Source organism: Thamnophis elegans, chromosome 4 (assembly GCF_009769535.1).
Source record: "Thamnophis elegans isolate rThaEle1 chromosome 4, rThaEle1.pri, whole genome shotgun sequence".
NCBI classification, from domain to species: domain Eukaryota; kingdom Metazoa; phylum Chordata; class Lepidosauria; order Squamata; family Colubridae; genus Thamnophis; species Thamnophis elegans.
In genome coordinates, this window is record NC_045544.1 from 114,082,772 (window position 1) to 114,110,658 (window position 27,887).

Below are 27,887 nucleotides of genomic sequence, written 5' to 3' on the forward strand. Positions count from 1 at the left end.
CTGTGGGAATGTAGACAATGCCAAGTGATACTGAAGGAAATCTAACATGGCCAGTTGATGCTATTATCATTTCCCAAAACTGGGTATCTCTTCAAAGCCCATACATATTTAGTTCAATCTATCCTCCCATGCACATTCAGTCCTCTCCAACAGAGAGGACCATTTAAAAGCATCTTTCTTAATTCAACGGTCCAGTGCTCCTAAGCATCATCTCTTTAACATGAACACATTAAGATGCTGTTCATCTTATTCTCATTCTACCTGTTTCTTAACCTACTGTCCCTGCTAAGAGTTGGTATCCAAATGTTGGTACCAATATGGCACCAAAAAGCTGAATGGTGTGTTGTGAGTGATGGTACAAATTTTGTCACTTTGTACTTGCATCATGCACTGGAGGGTGCAGGCTGTGATGTCACGGCACATATTTTATCACATGCTACCCTGCCTCCCTCACCCATGCCTGGTACCTAGGAGACATAATGTGTATGTCAAGTGTGGATGTGGACTTTACATCACTAACACATTTTCTTGCAAGCCAGTTGCAGAAGCATGCAAGGAGGGAGGGAGGGTAGCTACAACTCCTTCTAGTTTTAAATGATAATAATTGTTTCTGTTAGACTTACGTTATGAATCAGATACCTCTCCCAAACATCTGCTCGATAAGCAAGTCTACCATGCTATAGTATCATAAGGCAAAGGTCCCCAACCTTTTTGGCACCATGGACTGATTTTGTGGAAGACAATTTTCCCACAGATCGGAGGGAGAAGGGATGGTTTTGGTTTCACTTACCGCTCACCTCCAGCTGTGCAGCCTGGTTCCTAACAGGACACAGACCAGTACTCGCCCATGGCCCGAAGTTTTGGGATCCCTGACATAAGAGACCTGCAATAGCTAAAACAAGCAAAAAATCTGCCTCGCCAGGAGGCAAAGATAGCTTACAGGTTGGAAGGAGATGTGATGTCCTAAGCGTTAACTGACCAGATTTCTAGGAAAAAAGAAACATAGCACAATTGCACTGCCTTTTTGCTGTTCTCCTGCACAGCGTAGCACAAAGTGAAGTTTCTGAATTTCATGCTTATTATTTCCTGGGTTGTGTGAAAACTATTGCTTTTATTTCCTTACAGTTGTGGGGTGGGGTCTGATATTGGTAGGGGTATTTTTCTGTGCGCTGTTAATATAGTATCTCTGAATCAAGTGAAAATCTGTACATTCTTTAATAAAAATGGATCCCTGAAAGCAACAGACTCCTGTGTGTAATAACTACATAGGGGAGACGCTGGGGAAAGCCGCCATGTGCCTCAAAATAGAAAACTAGTGTCTACATCAGAAAAGCAGTTCTCAATTAAGGATCCCACTTTTCTTTTACAATATCTTGTGATCCTGATCATGATAGCCTTAAAATGTACCTGCAAGCTTCTAAAGATGGCAGACCATCTTTAGGAAAGCAATGACACTCTTCCTTCTTTTATGTGAATTAGAATGTTCTGGAAATGCTCAGTTGAGTTTCTTTCCAAGAACATCTTTGCCTTGTAAGCACATTCTGTGCTCTCTTACAATATGATTTCCAGACACTTGGTCTTCCTCTTAGTGTTTTAATAGTCTATCTTGAAATCTGCCACATGTCTGCACATTGCTATTATTTATAGGCTGTAAAGCACTGGGTTGTGACAACACATTTTCCACACACTAATGATCATGGTGGAACGAAGGATCTCAAACCACATGGCTTAGTGCAAGGGAAATCCAGTCTCAGTCCTACAATACAGTGTACCTTTGTGACTTCTTTTTTTCCATCAAATTCATATTCAGTGTTTCTTTGGGCTTATATTTCAAATATTTGAGAATGATAAAAGCTGCAATTGCAAGTCTTTAGAGGCTCATGATGCCATCCAATTACAGACACTCCACCCTAGCCTCATCACATGTCTCCTTGGGTAACAAGGATGAGTCAGAAGAAATGGTGGTGTAATTAAATATTTATTTGTCATTTGACTTTTAATTCTTTTCAAATGTTCCCCCCCCCCAAAAAAAAATAAATGTTTGGAGTCAAAAAGACATCTTGTTTATATAGTCTTAAAATTTTATGAAGGATAAAGTTTTCCCCGTTTTCTGAAATATGTCAATATGGGCTTTGTCAAATCACATTGAGTTGTGGTTTGGGCATGTATCAGAATATTTGCAAAGCGGATTTAATGTGCCTTAGTTTTAGTTTTAACTTAAGTTTTTATTACTCTCTATATACATCAGTGCTGCTGTCATGCTAGAAAACAGCTGTGTGTCTCAGTTTAACTCAGGGACAACCAATCTATGAGTTTTCAAACAAGCACCTCAAAACAACTGAGGGGCTTACATGCTGAAATTGGTTATGCCCACTCTTGCCTCTTGGGGAGTTAAGTGGAGTTTATCGGACTACTTGTAATGATCCGGACAAGTAATGAGAATATTTCCCAATAACAAACCCACACCTCTTGCACGGAAGATTATCATGGGTTATTCATCTGCAGATGCAGTAGGTGGGTTGGTGGGATGAGCAACGCAGCATTGGCCTGTGACAAACAGAAGAAAAAAGATTAAGGCTCCCTTGTATCCAGCTCAATTTCAAAATAAAAGTACCCCATGTCAAGGTACGCATGTTTTATTGAGAATTAGCACTGGCTCTCAAAATCTAGAGATTACCGTATATACTCGAGTATAGGCCGACCCGAATATAAGCCGAGGCACCTAATTTTACCACAAAAAACTGGAAAAGTTATTGACTCGAGTATAAGCCTAGGGTGGGAAATGCAGCAGCTACCGGTAAATTTCAAAAATAAAAATAGATACCAATAATGTTTTTGAATATTTATTTCAAAGAAAAACAGTAAACTAGCGGTGTATTCAATGAAATACTTCACTCACCTCATGATGCTGATGTCCCGCTGTGATGATGATGTCCCGTGCAGCCGCGGGAGCGATGTCCCGCCTCCTATGACACACGGCACAGTGATTCCTATCATTGGATCACTGTACCAGAGGAGGTGGGACATCGCTATGTGGCTGCTTGCCATAACAAGGAGGAGGTGGGACATCGTTGCAGAGCGGCAGGAGGGGGAGGAAGGGGAATCGTAAGACAGCCCTGCATTACATTAGAACGTGAGGAGGGGGGATGGTGCGGTGCGCGCTGCGCGGCAAACTGACACAGAGGGAGGGGAAACTCACAGGGGCACTGGGCCATTCACGAGTGTCACCCAGCGGCATGGCCCCGCCCCTTTTTCTCCTCCATTTCGGGCAAATTTTTCACTGACTCGAGTATAAGCCGAGGCGGCTTTTTTCAGCCCAAAAAGTGGGCTGAAAAACTAGGCTTATACTCGAGTATATACAGTAGATTAAATAAAGTCTGTTCAGAATGATTCTAGAGCAGTGTTTCCCAATCTTGGCAACGTGAAGATGTCTGGACTTCAACTCCCAGAATTCCCCAGCCAGCATTCACTGGCTGGGGAATTCTGGGAGTTGAAGTCCAGACATCTTCAAGTTATCAAGGTTGGGAAACACTGCTGTAGAGTCTATGGCTGTCTCTCTCTCTCTCTCTCTCTTTTCTCTCTCTTTTGTTTTTACTAAAGCCTATAAAAGCATAGGAGTCTGTATGAAATAAGACAAAAATAGACTTAGTTCAGCATCCTTTCTCTGCTAGCTGTCTGTGGGGAAACTACAAGGAAGATAATGAGGACAACCATCTTCTTTTTCTAAATCCACTCCCTTAAAATTGTATTTGGCAACATGTTATCTTTAAATGTGGTTCAAAATAGCTCAGGCCCCTGATAGACTGTTTCTCATGAGTTAGGAAACTACTTCAGCCAATAGTCATGTTGATATTGTGTGGCAGGAAATTCATGATACTGACCAAATAATTTCATGAAGACATAAGTGGTTGCCTGATCTTCTTCCAGTCAGCACTACTGACTGGTACCATGATCTTGCTCACATTGAGGTAGGAGGAACAGGATGGGCCCTCAGTCTTTGGTACTGCTTTGTGTCTAGCAGTTGCTTCAATTTTACCTCCTTGTGATATATTCAATTATAACTCTCATGCATTCAACCATGGGTGTAAATCAGAGGTGGGTTCCTACCAGTTCGCACCAGTTCGGTAGAACCGGTTCATCAAATCTATCAAACCGGTTAGAAGAGGTTCTACCAGAAAGCAGGCCACACCTACAGAAGAGGTTCCAAAATTTTTTGAAACCCACCACTGACACACACACACACACACACAGACTCACATAGAGAGAGAAAGAGAGAGAAAGGAAGAAAGAAAAAAAGAAAAAAAGAAAAAAGAAAGAAAAAGTGAGAGAGAGATGAAAGAAAAAAAGGAAAAAGGGACAGAGAGACAAAAGGAAGGAAAGAGAGAGGGGGGGGAGAGAGAGAGAGAGAGAGAGAGAGAACACATGGCCAGCAAGCCACTCCCACCAGGTCACATGGCCAGCAAGCCACTCCCACAAAGGAGGCCACACCCACAGAGTAGATTCGAAACTTTTTTGAAACCCACCACTGGTGTAAATTCATTCCCATGAGACACTAAACGAAACAGTCCACTGAAGAAACACAAACTTCTATCTTAATCTACATTACATTGATTTTTTTTTTTACTCTTATGCATATGCTTACTAGTTTTTACACTTATCACCATATAGCTGTCAAATCCCCTAACAGCTAGGCAACATAATGGAAGCAAGAATCCAAGATGTCAATAAAGTGTCTTTAAGGATAACAAGCAAATAAGGAGTCTTGCAAACTCTAAAAGAAAATTACAACCTTCCTTCACTAGTGAATACCTTAAGGCAGAGTATCAAAACATTCCTTCCAGGTTTTTTACAATCTGGATTAGTTTAGAAAACTGTCTAAAGGAAAACTGTTAATAGACTCTCCTATCTTACAGCTAATAACTCTCTCAGCCTCCCCAATGCCTCTCACATCAGCTACAATTGAGGTTTGGACAACATAGAACATTTAATACTTAGATTAAAGAGCAGTGCCTAATAGGAAGGAGATAGTAAGATGATAACATACTGTGTATTATACTGACTTAATATGCTAAGCAAGTAAAGTTAACATCACTTGAATCCAAGAAAATAAAGCATGAAGCACAACTGCTGATTCTATGAGGACTTGCAACTATATAAACTAGGGCAAAACTAGGATAGAAGTCGTCCCAAATTTTATTTTGGGGAAAGATTTTTATACTGATTTGAATTTGATTTATTCCTAAGCATTTTCAGAAATTTTAGAAAATGCTGTCAAGGTTTTGCTGTTGATGCAGCTTGTATATTTTCAAAATATTGCTGTGTTTTAAAAAAATGCTTTGAAAATTATCCTAGAGAATGTTTTATGGCAGGGAAAATGACAAACATTATCAAATAAGCATAGCTCAGTGTAACTTAAATTCAGCGTGAGAAAGTTTTTGCAAACAGGATGTTGGATAGGTCCTGCAGGGATTTTCTGGCCTAGCTACAGGTACCTAACTGACCTGGCCTATAACAAAGCAGGCCTTATGTAAGCACCTTGAAAACAATGCTATGGTTGCCAAGAGTCTATATGAGTTTATCATATAAATATTCAGAGACAAATCTTTTCTCCTACTTTAACAATATTCCAGTGGAGAAGGGGATTTAATTCACCAACTTTTCAACAAAGCATATAGCTTTTTGACTGACAAGTTGTTAAAAGTGATGTATATAAAAATGCTCAGTCTAACTATGAAGGCTGCAGGTTCTACATCTCTACAATATCTTACATAGAGGCCAGATGGACATCTCATAAGGTAAAGGTAAAGGTTCCCCTTACACATATGTGCTAGTCGCTTCCTGATCTAGGGGGCGGTGCTCATCTCCGTTTCAAGCCGAAGTGCCAGCACTGTTCGAAGACGTCTCCATGGTCATGTGGTCGGCATGACTAAATGCCGAAGGTGCACAGAATGCTGTTAACTTCCTACCAAAGGTGGTTCCTATTTTTCTACTTGCATTTTTACATGCTTTCGAACTGCTGGCCGAAGCTGGGACAAGTAACGGGAGCTCACTCCATTCCACGGCACTAGGGATTCGAACCACCAAACTGCCAACATTTCTGATCAACAAGCTCAGCATCTTATCCACTGAGCCACCATGTCACTGGACAATTCATATATAGGATTAAATTAGTTTTCCTGCATTTTTCAGAGAATTGGATTATGCGGTCCCCTTACACCTCTACAATTTTATGATTCTATGTTTCTACCCATTCACTTACCGGGGATTGTAAATATTGCTGTAGCAGTATCTGAAGTTCTTCATTCTGCTGAGTCAGCCCATCAGTCTCTTCAATCAACTTTGCCCTCAGAGTCAGAAAATGACTGGTGGAAAAGAGAGGAGTCCTTAACAGTATGGACAACAGTGTTTTTGACCGCAAATTTTTGAATGGGCAACTGTGAACCACATGGAACTCCTACATCCCTTCCTCAGCCCACAAATAATTTCCAGAGTTCCTCAGAGTAGATATGACCAAGCATTGCTAGTGAAGCACTGTGGCTAAATGGGCGCCTCAGATGTTGAGGAAGGTTAAGGCTCCTATATATCATTTTAAGTCTATTTTTTTTCCTCTTTGGAGGAGATGGGAAGGGTGAGAAACTCAAGATTACCTTGAGTCATGTTTTTCCAACCCTCCACACACAATGGATGTTTAGTTTGCACCATTACTCCAATATTATTAGAACATTATCAGTCAAACTCAATAGCTAGAGATGAGGTATGCAAGATGGGGAGAGTTATGTGTCCTCAATAAAAACATACAGCTTTTCCCTGTCATGGAGAGATGAACCCATTAAAACTGGGCAACAGAAGATCTACTTCCTGATAAACTAAACAAGTAAAGTAAAGAGGAGAAAGCCAGTATTTTCTGTCCATCTTTCTATAAATTTGCATTTAAAAAAAAACCCAGTGGTGAGACTGGCATTGAACTGGGATTTGATAAAGTTCATTGAAACTGAAGAAATAAGTTTTCTGCTATCTGATCTCAAGACATTACTCTCTCCACAAGTCTCTAGAATAAGTAACACATTAGCACACTTTGGCACAGATTGTTTAGATCAAAAGTGTCCAATCCACTCCTTGTATCTGCAGAGATTGCCCCACTATATAGCTAAGGGCATTTTCCATCACTTACTAGTATTTTTGCAAGGCAACAATCAGAGCATCCCACAGCTTCAGTTTTCCATCTGGGATAACATGAGCCAATGCATCCCAATATTCTGAATCTTTAGAGTTGTCTCGCTCTTCATGTGCTTTCTTTATCTGTGGCCATTGGTCCCTAGAGGTGAAGAAAAGAGACACTGGCTGATAATTTGATCTGACATAAGCAGCTTCTTACTGCATTAGTCCCAATTTCATATCACAACCTAAGAGAAGGCTTCAACTTAATTCTTCTATGCTATTCTCACCAACACCAATATTTGCATGACCAGGGGCTGAGTCATTATACTAGAATGGAGAGCTCATAATGAGCTGCTATTTTGATACACCATGCATTTGGTCTCTTATCAGTGTTCAAATCTTGATGAAAACTTCATCAAATATAGCAATGATGGAATCCTTTCCAATCCAGACGGTTAAATTCATGGGACATATAATAGTTTACTCTTGCCCCCAACTTTCCCTGATTTTTATATAATTCAAGGCAGCTTATGACAGCACAAACACAAAAATATAAAACAAAACACATAGGAAATTACTAAACATTACTAAAGATATTTAAGACAATAAAATCTTCATTAGCTTTCAAAAGAAAGCCAATCAAGAATACAGCTAACATATTCCAATCCTGTTAACTGATCAGCTTTGGGGGGCTTTTATCTGCCAAATCATGAAAAATGTTGAATCATCTGTATTGTTTCTCTGTATCATGTAATATATGTGGTTATGTGTGCATATGCATAACTTTGTACTTATTTATTTAGTCGTGTTTATGTAGTGTATAAAGCCTCCAGAGGGCGAAAAACGGCCAAAAATCAAGGCTGAAAATCAGGCGGGCTGGAGCTGACAGGGCAACTCCTCGCGTGCCCTTAGAAATGGCTCCACTCACCACCTATGGCATGCGTGCCATAGGTTCACCATCACAGCCCCATAACTATAGCCTTTCTCTCAGTGGCACTGCTTATTTGACCTTGCACCTATTCCAGGTGGCTCGTGAGCATCATATGCACTACTACCAAACCAACATTTGGTTTTAAACCATTGGGCAAATCCAATACCCCTACCAGGCCCCATTTTTTTCAATCCAGACCTACCTTGACATCTGAAATTCTTGCACAAATGCCTTGAGAGCCTTCAAAATGTCATCAGGATGCATGTAAACTGCAGAAAGGGGCACTGTTGTAACCGTGGAGACTTTGTCCTCCTCTTGTGATTCTACAGAAACCTCCTCCTTCTCCTCCTCTCCTAGACTCACTGCATCTCTAGATACTTCTTTGACAATTGTATCTGCCACTACAGGATCTAAGTCCTAAAGGAAAATGAAGAATTCTGGGAGAACAATAATCATACCGTACATCCCAATGAAGTACAGAGAATGTTCAACAGTCTTGAGAGAGCGGAGATGTATGTGTAAGGGAGAGTATTAAAGAAAAACAAAGAGAAGTAAGACATGAATGAAAAGCTCAACATTTTGTGAAAAGCAACCATAACCCCACATTTGCTGGTATTGGTTAAAAGTGCAATCCACGACCGCAACTAAAACAATCCTAAGAGAAGAATGATTATTTTTGCCACTTCATGTTTCTCAGCCTCCATAGGGCAGAGATGGGGGGGACGGGACTTTCAGCTTCAATGACATCACATAGAGAAAGTCATTGGGAGGGGGGAGTAGACAATTAAGCCAGAACTACCACTAGTTTGATGAAGCAAGTTTTGATGGTTGGATTGAAAGTCATTATGTTCATTAGTTGAAGCCCCATCTTTATTACCTGTGAACCAGCCATCTTCTGAGCCTTGAAATTCATGAAAAACTCTGCCATTTGATACACATCATCTTCACTGTCAATGGACAGGGCCTGTAGGAAAGTATAAAAATCTAAATGGGTGCTAACAGAGTAGCTAATTAGGTGGTATAAGGAGTCCTGTTAGAACTCAAAGCTAAACTTAAAAACAAAGGCTTGGACCTTATACTCCTAGCAGATTGTATAAATCTCTACTTTGGAGTAAATAGTAATAACTGCTGGAAGAAAATCAATTACTGTTGTGGCCCGCCATCAGACAATGAGGAGGTTGGGGAGGAACATGGACCGGTCTGCGGGCTGAGGAAAGCTTAGACGAGAGCTCTGCGTCGGAGGCAGAGAGGGAGCTAGACAGCAGTGAGGCAGAGGAACAGCTGGAGCCTGTTCCCAGTGTGCGCATGCACAGAGCTGCCAGAAAACAAGAACAACTAAGAAAGCAGGGTCGACTTGGGAGTATAGCCACACCTTGGAGGTGATTGGCCCCTCCCATAGGAAACAAAAGAGGAGTGAACTGGGAGTGAGCTTTTGCAGGAAACAATTCGTTCCCTCGGTCGTTTCAAGAGTGGAAAGTGCTGTTTGTGACTATAAGAGACTCCGCACCAAGTGTTGCCTTGCCCTGCATTTGGAAACTAGTTATCTGGCAGCTCTCCAAACGAGATAAGGTTCGTGTTGATAAATATTCCTCTGAAAGACTGCTTGCCTAGCCTTTTTGACTGTGAATGAAAGGAATTCACAGTCATGTAAATAAAAGAGGTTTTGCCGGGACCAAGGCTCTGCTTCATGCTTTTTAAGGAAGCCTAGGTCAGAACAGTTTCCAAGGTAGCACATATAGGCCCCAATCCCAAAGGACCAAGTACATCCTTTCCCTATCACTTCTGTAAGAGAATTCAGGAACTTACGGTGAAGATGGAGTCCAGCTCCATGAGAACGCGATCAGGCCTCTCTAGAGGTTGCAGGAGACCCCGAAGCTTGCTCTCAATCAAAAAGCCCTGGCCAAGGAAACAGATACAGAAGACAAGAGGGGAAACATCAATTGCTGGCTGGACTAATTCCTAAAGGTGAACTTAGGACATGACTTCAAGAGGATATTGTGACATAGCAAGGCCCAGCCTCGGAAGCAGACAACCGCAGCCAAAGATAAACCCAATGTTTTCTTATTTTCCCAGCTCACCGACTCATCACAAAGGAGCTCCAGAATGTGCTTGATGATCTTTCTTGAAATAGACCAACGTTTCTTTGATTCTGGTTCAGGTTCCTCACCCTCTTTATACTCCTCTTCTGGGACCGCTTCATTGTCTTCTGGTGGTCTGTCCTCAGATGGGGGAAAGAGCTGCTGAAGTGATTGACTTGCTAGAGAAAAAAAACCAGAATCTGGGGCAGCAGCGTAGCAGACAACTTTCCTAAATACATAAAGCAATTATATCGGCTGTTCTTTATCTAGTCTAACATATGCCATTTTAACAAGTCAGCATACAACATCCCTCATGCAAGATGACTGGGTCAGCAACAGTCCTTACATTTCTATAATTCCATAACCCCAGGCAAATTCCACATTTATTACTAGATGCCTAAGAAAGCTTCAGTCTTAATTAGTATTAAAAACAACTTTTCGCCTTTGCAATGTCACAAGTATTCATCAATTTGTAGCACTAACTGACCAAACCAAAAACAGGATGTTTGAAGAGGGGAGGTGTTACATGATCAGAAGTCACTTCTCTAATTATTTAGAAAAGGGCTGTAAAAACCAAGTCCCAAAGTTGCATGCGGTTCCCAAAACACTGGATGCAGCTTCCATAAATTCCTTCAGAGGTTGCCATCATCTTGCAATTTTTTTTATACGGCCAGATTGCAGAAATTACGGAGAAGTTAACAGAGTTACCAAGCTTTCTGAACAAATGAAGGCGAAAAGTGCTTCAGAGCATGTCGTGGCATGAACATGGCACTTCTCTGAAACCCTTTAAAGCAGCTGTAGCTTTTTCTATGATCACCTAGCTGCTCTTAAAAGCTGCCATGTGATCCTGGGGGAAAATACAATTAATCTTTTGGTTTAAAGAGCTATAAAAAGGTGTCCATCCGTGTTCCCTTATTTTCAGGGAAACACAGTAGTGAAAGTAAAGTATGTAAAACTGGTGCATCCAGGTATGGCTTCATACTCTGCATTATGCATATGTCCGAAAATTGGTCTTTGCAGGAGAATTTAGCAGAATTTGTCAATTTCTGAGAGAAAAGAAAGCTCTCATCCTTCATTTCTGAGGAAACTATGCAATTGTCTTCATTTTTGTCCCCCTTTCCTGATTTCCACGCCTCATCAACTTCTTACTCGCTAAATAAATCCCATTTTTATAATGGGAAACAGAATCATTTAAACAGGCATTAGCAATGTCTCTCAAACTGCATCAATCATGCTGCCTTCAGGCCGAATTCCACAAAAGTTTTGGAACTTTGCTTACTCTCAGGTGTGATCACTTCACGGGCCAGCTCATTGGCTGATTTTATCTTCTTAGTATGGATGATAGGTCCCACGTTGTGTAGGAACCAACCATCAGGTTCAGTCCAGGGCAACCCCAACTGCTGAGAATGGATGACACGGTCAGCATCAAAGGCTTTGCGAATCAGCGCTTTGGCCTCTTCTTCATTCATCAGCCACACATCCAGGAAATGTTCAGCGTCCACAATGGCAAAATGTCTGAGATAAAAAAAGAGATGCATGACTCAACAAATTTGAATCTATACTCAGAAGTAGCTTTTGATTGGTATCAGCAAACAATGGTTTGGGTACAGATCAATAGTAAAATAGTTAGAAATCCCAAGATTCAGATCCCAATGATGATGATGATGATGTCATCCATTCAGTCTTGTCCAATTTTTGGCGATTCTATGGGCCAGGTCTCTCTATGTCTTCCAATCTTGCATTGCTTCTTTTTATTGTTCAGTGCTGTGTCTGGTGTCAGATTTGATAGTGCAAATTCTAATCTATGCAGCTAAATTGCTCAGATCATACAGTACATCATGCCAACCTCTACACCCAGGTTAACAAAGCATAATGGTGTCACCTAGCATGCTATATCCAAATAGACCAAATGTAAGACTTAATATGATGGAGTGGTTCAGACAATATGCTAAGCAAATGGCAGGATCCATACAGCAAGCTGATTAAGCCAATAAATTTGAACTGCTCTCATTGCTAAGCTTTATTGTACCTCAGCAAGAACAGCAACAACTGCTCTCACTTGCTTAATGTAGAGCAACTTAAAGAAAACAACAGTTGGTTTTCCTGACATCACATCCCAGCAAAAAAAAAAAAAAAAGAAGAATTTATTGCTTTTCCAACAGGAAGAGACATGTTTTGACAGATGGTTGCTCTACCTGCCTCAAGGATCAGCCACTGTTTTATAGACAGAATGCTACAATGACTGATCCAGAGGCGATAGTGAAGGAAGACTTCTGACTAATGTTAGAAAAGCTACAAGAAAAGTAGTGAAAGGAAGCAGCTCTCATACGTGAGTTTTTAAACACACCTTGCAGTTTTGAAGGCACAGTCGTGACTGACAGAGCACTTCTCCTGCTTCCATCCATGGGTGATGGCATGCATTGTGATTTGAAAGTTGGTTTTCTGAAAGCTAAATGACTGATCTCTACTGTTATACTAACTAAAATAATTAAAAAACAATGTAGTGTGACCAGAGATAGATATGCATCAGGGGTGAAGTGCTCTGAAGTCTGCTACTGGTTCGCTGTGCGTGCGCATGCATTCTTTCTACACATGCACACCAAACACGCACTTTGCGTGCATACGCACCACAGGCACTGATCATCGGAACTACCAGTTTGCCCAAACCGGTAGTAAAAAATGCTACCAGTTCAGGGAAACAGGTAGCTCCAACGATCAGCTGTGCAACAACTGATGCTGCGCGATTTCTAAATATCTAAATGGCGCAGCACAGCTAATTGTCATACAACTGTTTGTTGAAACCAAACCGATAGTATTTTTTACTATCTATTCAGGCGAACCGATCCAAAATGGCAGCATTTCACCCGTGATATACTTGGAATACCTTAAAGTGGCCAAGAGGAACTGGACAAATTCCACACTATCATTGCAAACATTGAGATGGAGGAATGTGTCAGGAAAAGAAGAAAAATACTACTATAAGCCCATGGATTTGTTTGTCCGAAGGTAGCGATAAAGATTGCAAATGGCTCTCACATAACTGCAAGGATGCTATGACATCTTGAACTTTCAAAGACCAGTCATACGTATCACTCATTCAGCACTTGTCATAAATGGAGTCATTGAACAAGTGGTTGTTAAGCTAGGACCACCTGCATGAGTATAACCTGCCTCCATGGAAGGCTGGTGATGAAATGAAAGCAATACTGTGATATTATGTCTTTTAATGATTAGGAAAATTTTGCACTGCAGTTAACGAGTCATGAGGAAGAGTCCTGTATAAAAAGAAATGTGTGTGGTTTGTGCTTCAGTATGTTGTAATATGTATGTGTGTGTCTGTGTGTGTGTTGGTACACAATTGTGACTTGTTCAATTAGTGTTAGGAATATAATCTAACGGTTGAGTTGGCAATATATAAATCATGTAACAATGCTATACCTGTTTCTTTAAATCATGCTGTAAATGTGATTTGTTGCTGTTTCCTCAAGGGGTCATAAGATGGAGCCAGAATCACTGTTAGATGCTGATCTGATCTGAGTGTTTGGAAGCTGGCTGTTAAAGGTGCTGTAAAGTGTTCAGTGTGAGCTATTGTAAGTTTTGCAAATGCTAGAAAACTTTGTGTACCGGACTGTTTGTATGATTATAGACTATGTTATTTGGATTATCTCTTAATTGAAAGACGTTTACAGTTTAATTGGTTGAAGGTAAACACAAAGAATAGTTCATTCTTCACCCCCTCCCCACAACATAGATTTACAGGATTCTTAGTGTAAAGAACACAATTCTTCATCTGTTCTGAGGGCAACGTAACTGACTGCAGAATTCTAGGCCAAGCAACAAACTATCTCAAATTGCCTTCATCTGCCCCTCGTTCCAGGGTGCAGTCCCACCTCATTGTTCTCTGCAAGTCCTTGAACTGCTCCACAATCCGCTTATAGTCAGCTGTCAGTGTCAAGTTCTCCTCACGATACTGCTTGATCTGCTTGGCTAATTTTAGGCGCAGGTTATTGAGCACATCATGCAGTCTAAGAAGCAAAGAGACAGACACATCTATTACAAAGAAGGACAGGAATCAATGCCCAACGCAAATTATACCCACTGCGGTCAGAGACAAAAAAATGGAGGACTTAAATTCTTTAAAACTCAGGGTTTAAAAAAACAAGGCTCTCCAGCCTTGGAAACTTTAAATCTGGTGGACTTCAACTCCCAAAAATGTGGCTGGGGAATCCGGGAGTTGAATTCCACCAAGCTTAAAGTTGTCAAGGTTGGAGGCCCCTGCTTTAAAGTATTTCATCACTTTGTGGCAATAAGAGTTATTAGGCAGAGTTATTAATAATGGATTTCATTGTTCATGTATCATGGATTTTAGACACTACAAATTTACATTACCCTCTGAGAATCTGAAAAGCTTCTTAGGATAGGCATACAGGTAGTCCTCGGCTTACGGCCATAATTGAATCCAAAATTTATGCTGATAAATGAAACATTCATTGTGTGAATTTTGCCCCTTTTTACAACCTTTCTTGCCACAGGTGTTAAGTGAAATCACTGCAATTCTTAAGTTAGTAACATGGTTGTTAGGTGAATCTGGCTTTCCCATTGACTTTGCTTGTCAGAGAGTCATAAAAGGAGATCAAATGACCCAGGGACATTGTAACGGTCATAAATATGAATCAATTGGCAAGCATCCAAATTTTATTCATGCAACCGTGGGGCTATTGCAATGGTCATAAATGTGAAAAATGGTCATAAGTCATTTTGTTCAGTTCCACTGTTCCATCCAATTTTGAATGGTCACTAAATGAACTGTTGTAAGTCAAGGACTAACTATACTTGAGTGCATTCTAGCCTAGTTCAGAATATAGGTAGTCCTTGATTAATGACAGGTCACCTTACAACTGTTTGAAGCTATAATGGACCTCCCTCCCCAAAAATACTTATGATCAAATTTCATAGTTTCAACAATCTCATACACACACACTTCAGTCATGTGTTTGCATTTGAGTGCTTGGCAAACAACTCACATTTACAGCTGTTTGCAGGGATCCATAGTCACATGACTGCATTTTCCAACCTTTTTTGCAGGCTTCTAACATTTTCTTCCTGTTTCGGGGGGTGTGTGTGCCCATAAAACAGATTCGCTTAATGACAGCTGTTTAATTCAATGATAGCAGCATTGGCTTAATGACAACCCACAAAAAAGATCATAAAATTGGGTGTAGTTACATGATGACTCATATAACAACCACAACAACTATGGCTGTAATTCGAGGCTCAATTTCAGGCACAAGCTGAGGACTACCTGTATTTGCACTTCCTTTCCAAAACAAGGAAAAATGGTGGCTGCAGAAGAGTCAGGTGCAAAAGACCAGGGCCAAACATTAAGTTCCAATTAAACTGATTGGGACAAAATTGGGAAGATGGTTTTTCAAGAGACAGATGGACTTTCTTGATTTTCTTTGAAGATGTTTCACTTCTCATCCAGGTTGAAGAAGCTTCTTGGATGAGAAGCAAAACTTCTTGAAAGAAAAACAAGAAAGTCCAGTTGCCTCTTGAAAAAGCACCTTTGGGACCACCATCACCTGGATGACTGAGAAGCCCCATAGACAATTAAACTGATTTATTGCTCATGCCTATACACAGGAATCTAGTCAACTAACAGTTAGTACTATTTGTGCACTAGTTAAAGGGTTAATAGGACTCAAGAGGGTTGGACTTAGGCTGTTTGTGGCAACATAGAGACTCTAAGCTGATTACTCTTTTGACTCAACCCCCAAACTCTGCTACTCTTTCTCCTACAAATAGGAATCAATAAAAATATGAATTCCAATTTCCAATTTAATAAAATTTGTATGCCGCCCACTCCCTAGGGACTCTGGGCGGCTTACAGACAGATAAAAAACATTTAAAAATTTAAGAATAAAGATACATAATTAAAATTGCACATCATCTATTCAGTTAGGTGGGGCTGGACATTGATCAACAGCCCCAGGCCTGCCGGAACAGCCAGATCTTGGTGGCTTTATGGAAGGCGGGGAGAGTGGTAAGGGTCCGGATCTCTATGGGTAGATCGTTCCACAGGGCCGGCGCAGCTACAGAGAAGGCTCTCCCCCGGGGAGTCGCCAGCCGGCATTGTCCGGTCGATGGCACCCGGAGGAGGCCCAACCTGTGAGATCTAGTTGGTCGTTGGGAGATATGTGGCAGGAGGCGGTCTCTCAGGTAGCCAGGTCCTAAACCAGGTAGGGCTTTAAAAGTAACGACTAGCACCTCGAAGCGCATTCAGAGACCAATAGGGAGCCAAGGAAGCTGTTCTGCTATCTCACCTATTGAGCTTCCGCTTCTGTTGGGATTTGATTATGGTGTTCTCATCATCCCTCTTCTTCAGCACTTGGAAATTGTATTCCAGCTTCTCTTGATTTAGTTGGTAGATGGCTTTCATTTGCTGGAGCTGCTGCTCCAGGATCTGGTACCACAAAAGAAAATAATATACTAAGTCAACTTCGTAATAGCAGAGCTGTGCCTGTTTAGGGTGGCAAAAATCAAGAGTATAAGAGCACTTTTTCAATAACAAATTTTATTAAGAGGCACGCATGCCTTTGATAAAATGTGTTAGAAAAAGATGCTTCTAGACTTCTTTTTCTTTTTTACACTGAGCGCAAGCCAGGATTGTGATATAAATTCCACTCATGATTTTGCTACAGGTGCATCAGGCTGAGCAGCAATAATGCTATCCCTTTAGTGTTTTCATCATATGTCAACAACATTGCCTATTGTATACTTTAAGGTGCCAAGATGGAGCTTCCCAAATAAACACATTGACTAAAAATTTTAGCACCCTCATCTGAAAACAGGTAACCAGCTTGGGAATCTGGAGAGGAAATAAAAAAAGCAGAGCTATTGAGAAGAAACCAGAGATGAAAGTTCTCTTACTGAAGACAAAACACTGCATGAAGTTGAATAGTTTCATCCTTGCAACAGAAGGGATATTAAAGAGCATAATTAGAACATCATGACCCTGATCTTGAGCTGAGGAAGTTGGAAGACTTCCAAATTCAGCTATCTATATAATTTTTAGATATTTTAAAACTTTACTGAAATCTATGCATATTAATGGTTGTGCTAAGGGGTATCCATTACTAGTGCGCCAGCGTGGCCAGCTTCTTGGTGTCCACCAGATGAAATAAGGAAACACACACTGAGGAATCTGTCAATGGCAACCTCACCTTCCCACCGCTCTTTGGGGCAAATTGTCCTGCTTTATTCAGCATCTCCCAAATGGGCGTATAAATAGTTCTTGATTCACACCTGCACATCATGCTCCAATTTGATCTTTATAACATTGTACTCCTCAGCATCTTGCACCCGCAGTTGGTTCAGCTCCTGTTCATACTCCTCCACCTTCTTCAAGCGAGCCATCATAAAATCCAACTTTAAAAGGGGGAAAATAGGTTAAGTAGGGCTCTAATTAAAAATAGTCAAAGTTCTCCCCTAGACTGCACTTGATTATATGCCATGAAGTCTAGATCACATAGATTTTCTCCATGATCTGGTTCTGACCTTCGGCTCTTCTAACATACCAACACCCCACACACAAAACACTTTTTGTGCAGCTTCATTTTGGGGGGGGGGCGGTATTTTCCCAGGAGGGTCACCCAAGGCATGAAGGTAGTTCCAGCTGCCCAGCTAAAGCAAGTAGGCACTTGCATTAAGCGGCAGCAATATCGGAAGATGCCAGAGGCACATAATCACTTAAGTGACAGTGGCAAAGGCATCAATTCATACTACATGGGAGAAGTCAATGGTAAACCACTCCTGTATTTTTCCCCAAGGAAATCCCAACGATAGAAAATATAAAATTATTGGTTCCAGTTAGGAATTTGTGCTTTGGAAATTCATGTTGGCTCTTTGCAATATCAGAATTCTTTTCGTGTAAATATGTTTTATTTTCATTTTCATTTCATACAGTCACATATATACTGTGCATAACCGGGGCCATATAACATATAATTCTTGTCAACAATACTCCCCAAAATACAAACCCAATATACCACTTCAACCCTCCATACACTCTTTCTTTCACCCCCCTCCAACTTTCCTTTCTCCCCTCCAACATTCCCCACTACCCTACTTCCCCTCCCCCTCTATCACTCCTCTCTCCGAATACACTCTCTCCCTTCCATCTCACCCTCCCTCCGATCCTCTCTCCCACCCTCTCTACCCCTTTCTTCTTTCCCTCTGCTCCTCCCTTTGGTGTATTTCTACTATCTATCAATATATTCAGCTTCCTATTTTTACACTAGAATTAAAAAAGCAACAGTATACAAGTGCAATCATGTTACTTTAAAATCTAGCACATACTATATTTCCCCCCTCCCCCCCTCCCCCCTAGGACCCCACCTCCCTTCCCCCCCCCGACTTCCCAGAGCCCGTACACGGTATAGCTTTTTATCAAACACAGTCTAAAATATATTAAAACCAAGGAAATTTAAAAAAAGAAAAAAGAAAAAAAAGTCAATAAAATCTCTGCGTTGAACTCAGCTTCTTGCCGTTACACAAACTTTAAGCAGTTTACATTATTCCTAATCTTAGTTGTTTGATTACCTGCAGGATTTCCCCAGAGGTTATTGGTTGGTTCAACTTTTGCCTGTACTCTTCTCTAACTAGGGGTATTATCTCTTTATCTAAGTATCTGTCTATATCTAAACCCTTAATTTTGTCCCCTTTGTACAATTCTGTAAAAAAAATTCCCGGAATGCCTTTTAAATCTCTTCCTGTTGAAACACCTCCTTCCCTCTATAACACAATTTGGATAAATTTCAAATTTTTCTTTTAATTTCCTCTTCCAATTCTTTTCGTTTTTGCCCTTGTTTATGTCTATGTATTTTGTTTATATTCATCAGTACTCCTCTCATATACGCTTTACTTGCATCCCCTACAAATTCCATGAATGTACCCTTATTCATATTCAGAACAAAGTATTCAGATAGCAATTTTTTACAATCATTAATATACTTTTCATATCTAAATAGGCTCTCATTCGACCTCCAAGACCTTCTTGCCTGCACTACCCTTCCCAATTCCGTCCAGACTGGGTTATGATCCGAAAGGATCCTCGCCGCAATCTTTGTCTACTTCACCCTAGAAAATAAACCATTAATGATTAGTATAAAATCAATCCTTGAAAGGGATTGATGTCCATCAGAAAAAAGGGTGAAGTCATATGCCTCTGCATTTCTTTCTCGCCAAGCATTTCTCAATTTGAAGTCGTCCATCAAGTCTTTTTCCCTTCTAGAATTAGGTCTAATGCGATATATCTTCAAAAGGGATCTGCTCAATTAGTTCAGCCTTAATGTCTTTTCTTAAGTATACAACTATACCATTTTTCTTTTCCGTAGCAAAGGTCACAAAATATTGACCAAGTTCGGGGTTGAACAAATATTTTTGATCAGTTGATTTGATATGAGTTTCTTGCAGACAAATTATATCGTTCTTGAACTGTTTGAGATAGTGAAATATTTTCTTTCTCTTCTGTAGAGAGTTCAGACCACAACTCCTTGATCAATGGCCAGTGATTATTGAGGTTGTTGCATTGTACCTTGTTTTCCCATTCGTCTGGTAGTCATACGGCTAGATCTTTGTTCCCTGACCCCTTGCCCTTCCGGAAGGAGGAAATGGTGCTTTTGTCTGGTAGTTGTGTGATTTGCTGTTTATCTTGTCCTTCTCGTGGTCTTTCTCCAGATCCAGATGCTTCAGGGTGTCCCACCTTCAGGATCTTGTGATAGAAATCTCGGGCTTCCCATACAGAGTTGAGACGATATTTTTGCTTATCAAATGTAATTATAATACCAAATGGCACATCTGACGGTTTCTAAGTTCTTCCACTAGAAAAGCATAATCTCTCCTGGCTCTTAGCATTTGGGGTGGTATTTCTTTCAAGACAATCAAGTCCTGTCCGCCAATTTGAAACCTGGTATTATAAGACTCTTGTAGTATCATGTTTCTGAACTCTCTTGTAGCAAAGTATATAATTACATCTCGGGGGAGTTGCTTCTGTTTTGCCACCCAAGAATTAACGCAATAAATTTTTTCGATCTGCCAGTCAAAGTTGGACCCCGGTCTTTCCACCAGATGGTTAAAAGCCTCTGAAAAAATCTGCTTCAAGTTCTCCTGTTTGTCTTCGCGCAGCCCCCTGACTCTTAATGCAAGCTCCATCTGTCTGTACTGTATCATAACAATTTGTTTTTCAGTGTTTTCAACTCTTTGTTGCACCACTTCAGTTTTGGAAGTCAAATTAGTGTTGGCTTCATCAAGAACCTCTAGCTTATCTTCCATTCCAGAAACATATTCTGTCAATACAGTTACAAGTCCCAGCATATCATCATTTGTTTTGGCAATCCTAGTATCAAGCTTATCATATAAGTCTGCTTTAAGTTTCTTTATCTCCTCTCTGAATTCTCTGAAAGTTTCAAAAAAAAGTTCTTTTGTTAGCAAATCTCCTGTAGGGGGCATAGAGGGTGGAAGCTGCGACTTTGTGCCAAGTGTGTGAGATGTACTCCTAAGAAGAGGTTTCCCCGGATTTAATTTTGATGCCATTATATCTTTTCTTCAAACAATTATTCAACAATTATTCAAACTCTACTGGCCTGCTGTGTAGCTTACGAGGAAAAAAAGTATTAAGTCCCCCCTTTATTTGTTCTTAGAGGTTTTTCAAAAGGTTTCAGAAAAGGACATTGTAACAAAGCAGGTTTCAAAAGATTAGCATTGTAACAAAACAGTTCAGCATATTCATCTCTGTTTCGAATGTCTCTATATTAACAAGGAGTCTTTTAAAACTTTTAAAAGTTGATAGGAAAAAAATCTTGTAAGCTCTTCAGAGAAGTGAAACTAATTAGTAAGAAACTGCTGGCTGGCTGTTCCTTTGATCTTTTTTATCACTGTTCTTTGCCGGATAGTTAGGAATGTGGCACAATCGCCATTTTAGGAGCTTATTTTTTAAGAAAAAAAAACCAAGTGCACGAAGGAAGCTCTTGTAAAAATGAAGCTAGGATTTTTTTTTAAAAAAGGCAGATAAGGTTCTCAGGTACGGACTCTGCTTGTATTAATTTCAGATAAATATCTCAAAAATTGTCCTAAGAGGAGGTTCCTTACTTTGCGCCGTAATGAAAACAGCAGGGATTTCTGGCACGGAGATATGATTCAGCTTTCGGTTGCCCCCCCTTCCATTCGCAGCAAAAAAAAAAAAGCTGCAAACTTCAAAGAAAAGCTCTTACCAGCTGGATCTTTCTCTCACTCTTCTTTGCCTGAAGAATGAGGTATCTACCAGGTATTTAGGCAGATAACGCGACCAGAAACCCGGGGGCAGCTCATTAAGCTGCCACCATCAGCAAGGTCCCGCCCCGGAAGTCATCAGAATTCTTTTCTAAGTTCTCACATCTATCTATCTATCGATCTATCTATCCATCCATCCATCCATCCATCCATCCATCCATTCATCTATCTATCTCTAAGATGCCAGTCATCTTGCGGTTCAAGGCAACTCATGCTTAATGATTGGGTAATGCACTGTTGATATTTACTTGTTTGATAATGAAATGTCTGCAAGAAAACAATCATGAGAGCACCAGGGACCCCTCATCTCAATATGCAAATATTTTCTTCTACAGCTAATGATCTGTCCTAAAAATTTTCTGAATATTAGCATCATATTAGTATCAGCCTATTCCCACATTGCCAAAGATAAGGGCAAAATCTCCTTCTTTCAGTTTCATGCTATTTCAAAAAAAATTTAAGTTTCCAAGATTATTTTTAAAAAATAAATACAGTGTAGTTAGAATCAATAACATTTACTACACATACTTTTGGGGGAAAGCACTTTTTCTACCATTGTGTGCCTCTTCACATATGGACCTTGAGTCAAGTCTTCTATTTCCCATTATGAAAGACACAATGGCAGAGATTAACCAAGAAAAATCAAGATAACCTGTTATGTTCCAGATTTTAAAATATAAAGTCACCCTAAATTACACTCTGGAGATCACATCTAGGCTTCTTCTGCCTATACTCATTTATTCAACCTCAAGCATTGCCCATTAATCAAGCCATCAAAAATCTTGATATTGACAAGGACTTTTCCAGAAATATTGAAGCTTTACAAAAGATTGTTACTCAAGTTTCCTCTGCCTTTTCCTCTTATATTTCAGCTATTGCTATATACCTTTCTTTTCCATCAGCTTTTCCCCAAAGGACTCTCTTGGGTTATCATTGCTCCCTGAACAGCTCTCTAAACTGCTCCCAGAACAAAAATACCCAAATTACCTCTTGTCGGTTGAGAGCTTGCATGGCTTGCTCCCATTTCTTTTTGTTGCTTGTGAGAAGTTCACGACGCTCCAATTCAAAGGCTTTCTGGAGGGGAAAAACCCTAAGATTTAAACATCTATGGAGATTCTTTTTGTACATGCAGAACAAACAAGACACATGTTTTGCTTAAAAATAATCATATACCTCTATATGCAAAAGTTCTCGACGGTAGATTTTAACGAGATTTCGGATCTGTTCTTCCATTCGCTCAAGCAGCAAATTAATGTCTTCATTCTGTTTCCTAAGATCCTTCACATACTGATCATCTTTACTCTTCAATTCCTGGACAAGCAAAAACAATCAGGAAAGCAAAAACTTGTATTCAGGAAAATAATTAATTGTGAAAAATAATTAATTTTGGCATTGTTCCACTGTTTACCTCTGCAAACCTGAATGCTGTTCAGCAAGCTAGAGGATATGTTCAGTGGTAATACAAACAGTCAAGGCCTAGCAGCTGCATTAGCACAGCATGCAAAGCTTAGTTAATAGTGATCTAACTTTTTATAGCTTAGCTGTTATAGCTTAGCTGTCATAGGATCCCACAGTGTGTTTGATGAGTTTCATAGTTCAGTATGTAGTGGAAACCCAGTAAGCCAATTCAGAGACCAATTCAAGCTGATTGTACCAATCTCGTTAATCTGCCTTCATCCCCAAATGTTTGAGTAGAAATGCATAATTTTTTTAGGGCAGGAGACTACACTACCATAGATGATCTAAATCAGGGGTGTCAAACTCACATCATCACAATGGTGTCACATGATGTATTGGGACTTCCCCCCCTTCACTAAACTGGGTGTGGGTGTGGCCAGCACGTGACATGGCCGGCCCACGGGCTGTGAGTTTCGCACCCTGATTTAAATAGACAGAGCAAGGATGAAAGGGATGTGATTTAAGATGACACTTATCCTGCACTGCAACACACATCCTAACCCTCACAAGCACACGTTTATTCAATACACAAACAAATCTATTTTTCCTCATACAGTGTAAATACACATGTGAGCTGTAACTTCCCACCCTTCCATACACACACAAACACATTTTCTCCTTCCCCTCTCACTACTTCCCAATGCATTGATCAAAATCAGTGTTTTCCCATATGTTTTTCTCTCCAACAACTGTGATCCCTTTTTTCCCAGAAATGGGGCTCAAAATCACCATGTTTATGGCAGGAAAAAACAGTTATATTTCACAGAAAGTATCCTGTAGTTGGACAAACAGTTAAACATTAATAAACTACATAAAATCAAAGGGAGGGGGAGAAGAACACCATTTTTTTTCAGTCGTCACAAAGTGGTGGCAGATTCAATACCCTCAGCATTTATGGAAACTTTAAAATTTATTATCGGAACTCAGCAGCAAGTTTGAAAATGGCTCTGGGGATCATAATCTCACCACTGGGAGCCACATGTAACTTGTTGGTCATGGACTATACACCATTCTTTAAAGCACCAAATAAGGTGCTGTTAGCTGTTTAGTCCAATTGCTGCTGAGGATATTACTTTTAAAAATCTTATATTTCTTCCAAAGATCATAGGGCAAAAGAAATAGCTCTCATTCACATTGCTATGCTTACCACTTGCCATTTTTTCTAGTAATAGTACCCAGCTGTGAAAAGCCATTCCCAGATAGTATCATCTGGAATTTATAGTTTATTGCAATGACAATCTATTTTACTTCCCAGGCTTTTCAACTTTTAAAAAATAGCAAATATATCAGATATGAAGAAAAGATTTATTTTACCTCAGATATTGCCTGTGAATTACAAGGAAGTGGGCTGTTTTATATTTTATGGGAGAACATAAACACCACTTTTGATTTTTTTAAGGGGGTGGAAAATGCATATAGGCACACAAATGGGTCATTAACAAACAAAAATATAATGGAGGGGAACATGAGAGTTTCAGCTAGAATTAGTTACTCCCTCTTAATAAGGGGAAATAGAGCTGAGAGTTGCTTGTATTCTTCCTTTCAGTGATGATGATTATTACACACACACACACACACACACACACACACACACACACGGTAAGGATTGCTTTTCCATCACAGTTTAATATATGTATCTAAATGTCCTTCTATGTGAGATCTTTTGAATTATAAAACTCTTTAAAATTTCTTTCTCTAAATTCAGTGTTCTTCTTAGCATGGACCTTTCAGCATGTCCCTGTAGCCATATTTGCTGAGAGCAATCTGATGCATGTACACTAAGCATGAATCCTACCTGTTGCAACTCACTAATAACCTTGTTCTTCTCTTCAATCAGCAATGCACAGTGCTGCTGCTGTAGATTTAGAGCCTCCCAGAGATCCTGGGGGATGATCTTCTGCTTGGCCTTGGCCCACTTGGCAGTGATCTCATCAAACTTATCCAAGTTGGCCTTGGCTTCATTTTCCAGTTTCTCAACCCTGAGAATAACAATATCTAGGCAGTTTACTCAAAGCAAGTTAGATGAAATTCAATTCTGTTCTATATGAAGATTAAAAACGGATACATTTGTTGGGGATTACTATAGATCATGAATAATCTGAAATGATCCTTGGAACATTAGCTCTGTTCCTTCCTCAGTCTTTCTTTTTGGTGGAAATCCAGGCTTCAAATTTTTAAAAATTGTACAAAGCAGCCTTTTCTTTGTCTGCTGGGCCTTGTAGTTCATTCAAGTTCAAGCTAATGCATTAAAATGAACTACAGATGCCATATTTAATTTCTACTCAAAAGCAAGGATATCTGTGGTGGATGGGGTGAACATTACAATTGTCAAGAAATATTTATTTGCAAACCAAGACAAATCATTAAAAATACATTAATTATACATATATGGACAAAACACGCAAACATATACATATATATATGAGGTCTGAAAACAATAAGTAACATGAAGAGAGCATCAGATGGCTTTTATAAGCCATAACCATTAATAAAAAATTTACCATCTTCTTGAAGGCATCCTGCAATGTACACACAATGTATTTTAAAAGATGTAGGGTTCTGGTTGTGCAGTTACAGCTACTATCTTGACCTTTAAGCCCCCAGACACCCCAACTCAAGTGGAGTGTGCTTCATTAAGACAACCCTAACAATATTCAGCTTTATTTTTATCCTTCTTCCACATCCTCAACACTGCACAGTTCCAAGGGATGCCAATACAGAGGTCTTACCTTTGCCGAGTCAGCTCTTCTTCCTCTGATCTCCTGTGTGCCTCCCGAGCATCAGCTGCCACCTGGATGTTTGTTACTAGCTGTGTGCCATCAAGCAACAATTTGGCCAATCTCTGAAAGAAAATATGCCAGAATCATATTATACATTCATACAATATATCAAATTCAGTTATAGGATTTGCAGAATATAAATAGGATTTGAAGAACTGCCTCTCCCAGGTTACATCTACCTGTCTACCTACAACTAGCCCCAGAATGCAGGCAGGGAGTGGTGGGGCATATTCAGGTCTCGTCTGCTGAGCAGCTTCATTTGACAGTACCACGGAGGCAAACATTCACTATCATGGCATCATCTCTGCAGAACATTTACCCATCTAGATTGAGATTGGCCCTGATCATACTGATTTTCTAGCAATCCCTTAAGCCTTGACTTTGTCTGCAGGCCTGAAGATCCCATGAGTGGGGTTCTTATGGTATGGCTACACTGTATGTAAGATCTTGAAGACATTCTCCTATGGTTTTAGTTATATTTAAATTTAATTGTTTAATTAAATATAATCCTTTTTCAAACTTTTATAATAGTTCTTAAACACAAACTATTGAGAAATCAAGTTTCTGTCTTATTCTGCCTTGTTGGATAGGCTATGGAGTGAATACCTTTTCTCCATATATCATACGTTGTGATTCACACTGTGATTCCTCAATTCTCTACTAACCTGTCTACTGTCTTCTATTTGCTTGTAACTCCTGCTCTGTTCCTCTTCTACAAATTTTTTTGCATCCGGATCTTCCCCAAGGGCTTCCCTAAAACAGAGAAAACAAACACAAATATCTATTTAACCCAATGGTTCCCAAAGTGGGGCTTATACCCCACAGGGGGGCAATTTCATTTTTAATGGGGGCAATTTGTTGTTTAAACAAATTGCCCCCATTAACTTGTTTAAACCAAGTTCATGGCCTTTTAGGCTTCCTCCATGTGAGTTTTTTATGTAAAATAAGAATTATAAGGGGGACGGAATCAGGATTTTAAAGATGCTTAGGTGGGGCATGGCCAAAAAAAGGTTGGGAACCTATGATTTAACCTATGAATGATTTATTATTACTGTGGGTGCTAATAAACAGCTAATCCGAAGCGGGTTCCCAAAAAGTGTATTTTTCCTGCTAAGGAAAAGGGCAAAAAATAAAGATGTTAAAACTTTGGAGGGTCACTTATGTAAGAGATATCTCACCATCCCAGTCCCTAAAATCCTGATACTGAGTGCATTCTAAAAGCCTTGTAGTATTCACAATCCATTATTTTTGTTCAATTTGAATTAGAGCGAGCTTTGAGACACAGGCAATGGAGGAGGCAATAGGGATGAGCCCCATTTAGTGGAAACCAAATAAACGAGGGTGGCTTTGGGGGATGAGTGGGGATCAATTGGGATGAAGTCCCAATGCCTGAGATGATTGAAGATTGACAGGGCACGAGGGTTCACATAAGTTCGCGAGCATTTTAGGACCGGTCACGGTCACCTCGTGGAGGAAGCATTTATTATATCTGCAGCTGGACTGTGAATTTGCAATTACGAAAAAGACTGGCAGATTTGCCTTTCAGGCTTCAATTCTTGCATGTGCGTCTATTCCCCCATCCCGCCCCCTCCATCAAACCGACCGTCGTTTCGCCTCCAGGCGGACAGCGATGCGAGCTCGGCGGGCGGCGATGCGTTCCAGGGGGTCATCTGAGTTTAAATTGACCTGCTTGGCACGCGGGACAGCGCCGCTGGCAATGTCCCGGCTGGCCCCGCCCGCCGCCTCCGCCTCCACGTCGACATCTGTCCCCGCTTCGCCTTCGGCTACAGCGGCGCTCATTTTGGCGGCGTTGGTACTCCACCGGCCTCAGCAACCGCCTGTTTCCGTTACCATGGTAACAGCGTCCCTAGCAACCCAGGCGGAAGGCCTGCGCCTTCTACGGAAGCCGATTGAACAGTTGCCTGCCTGTTATTCCTATAGAAATGTGATAACGAAGTCCCCTGTTTTCTTCTTAAATTCTTATGCGGGTCTCTGTAGTTAGGTTGAATCCTGTAAATACTAATGCAGAAAGGCTCAGCGGAGGTGATAACACCGATGTGTTTCTCTTTGAGGAACGTTTTAGCGATCACATTTAATGTGATAAAAGCCTTCCTATTTAGCAGATAGTTTAACAAAAGGAGAAGGGATTCCCCT

The 27,887-nt window shown here is 40.3% G+C and overlaps 1 protein-coding gene across 1 annotated transcript; it reads right to left on the minus strand.

Annotated features, from left to right (window-relative positions):
• Positions 1-2,484: 2,484 nt before the first annotated feature.
• On the minus strand, positions 2,485-27,533 carry DRC1 (dynein regulatory complex subunit 1). The gene is made up of 17 exons (XM_032216094.1): positions 27,337-27,533; positions 26,399-26,486; positions 25,683-25,795; positions 24,749-24,932; positions 22,669-22,806; positions 22,483-22,569; positions 17,473-17,595; positions 16,491-16,630; positions 14,058-14,192; positions 11,438-11,682; positions 10,168-10,259; positions 9,896-9,985; positions 8,967-9,053; positions 8,292-8,506; positions 7,172-7,315; positions 6,260-6,362; positions 2,485-2,547 (listed from the first exon to the last, which is right to left on the minus strand). Exons 1-17 carry the CDS (start codon positions 27,531-27,533, stop codon positions 2,485-2,487), a joined length of 2,244 nt encoding a protein of 747 aa, XP_032071985.1.
• Positions 27,534-27,887: the final 354 nt, after the last annotated feature.

Excerpts from the sequence above, each read along its gene's own strand:
- DRC1 (XM_032216094.1), bottom strand. The coding sequence starts at position 27,533 with ATGAGCGCCGCTGTAGCCGAAGGCGAAGCGGGGACAGATGTCGACGTG. Across the intron at positions 14,193-16,490 it reads CAGAAGCGGAAGCTCAATAG|ACTGCATGATGTGCTCAATA; the intron begins GTGAGATAGCAG and ends TTTGCTTCTTAG. Across the intron at positions 11,683-14,057 it reads GACTTGCAGAGAACAATGAG|ACATTTTGCCATTGTGGACG; the intron begins GTGGGACTGCAC and ends TTTTTATCTCAG.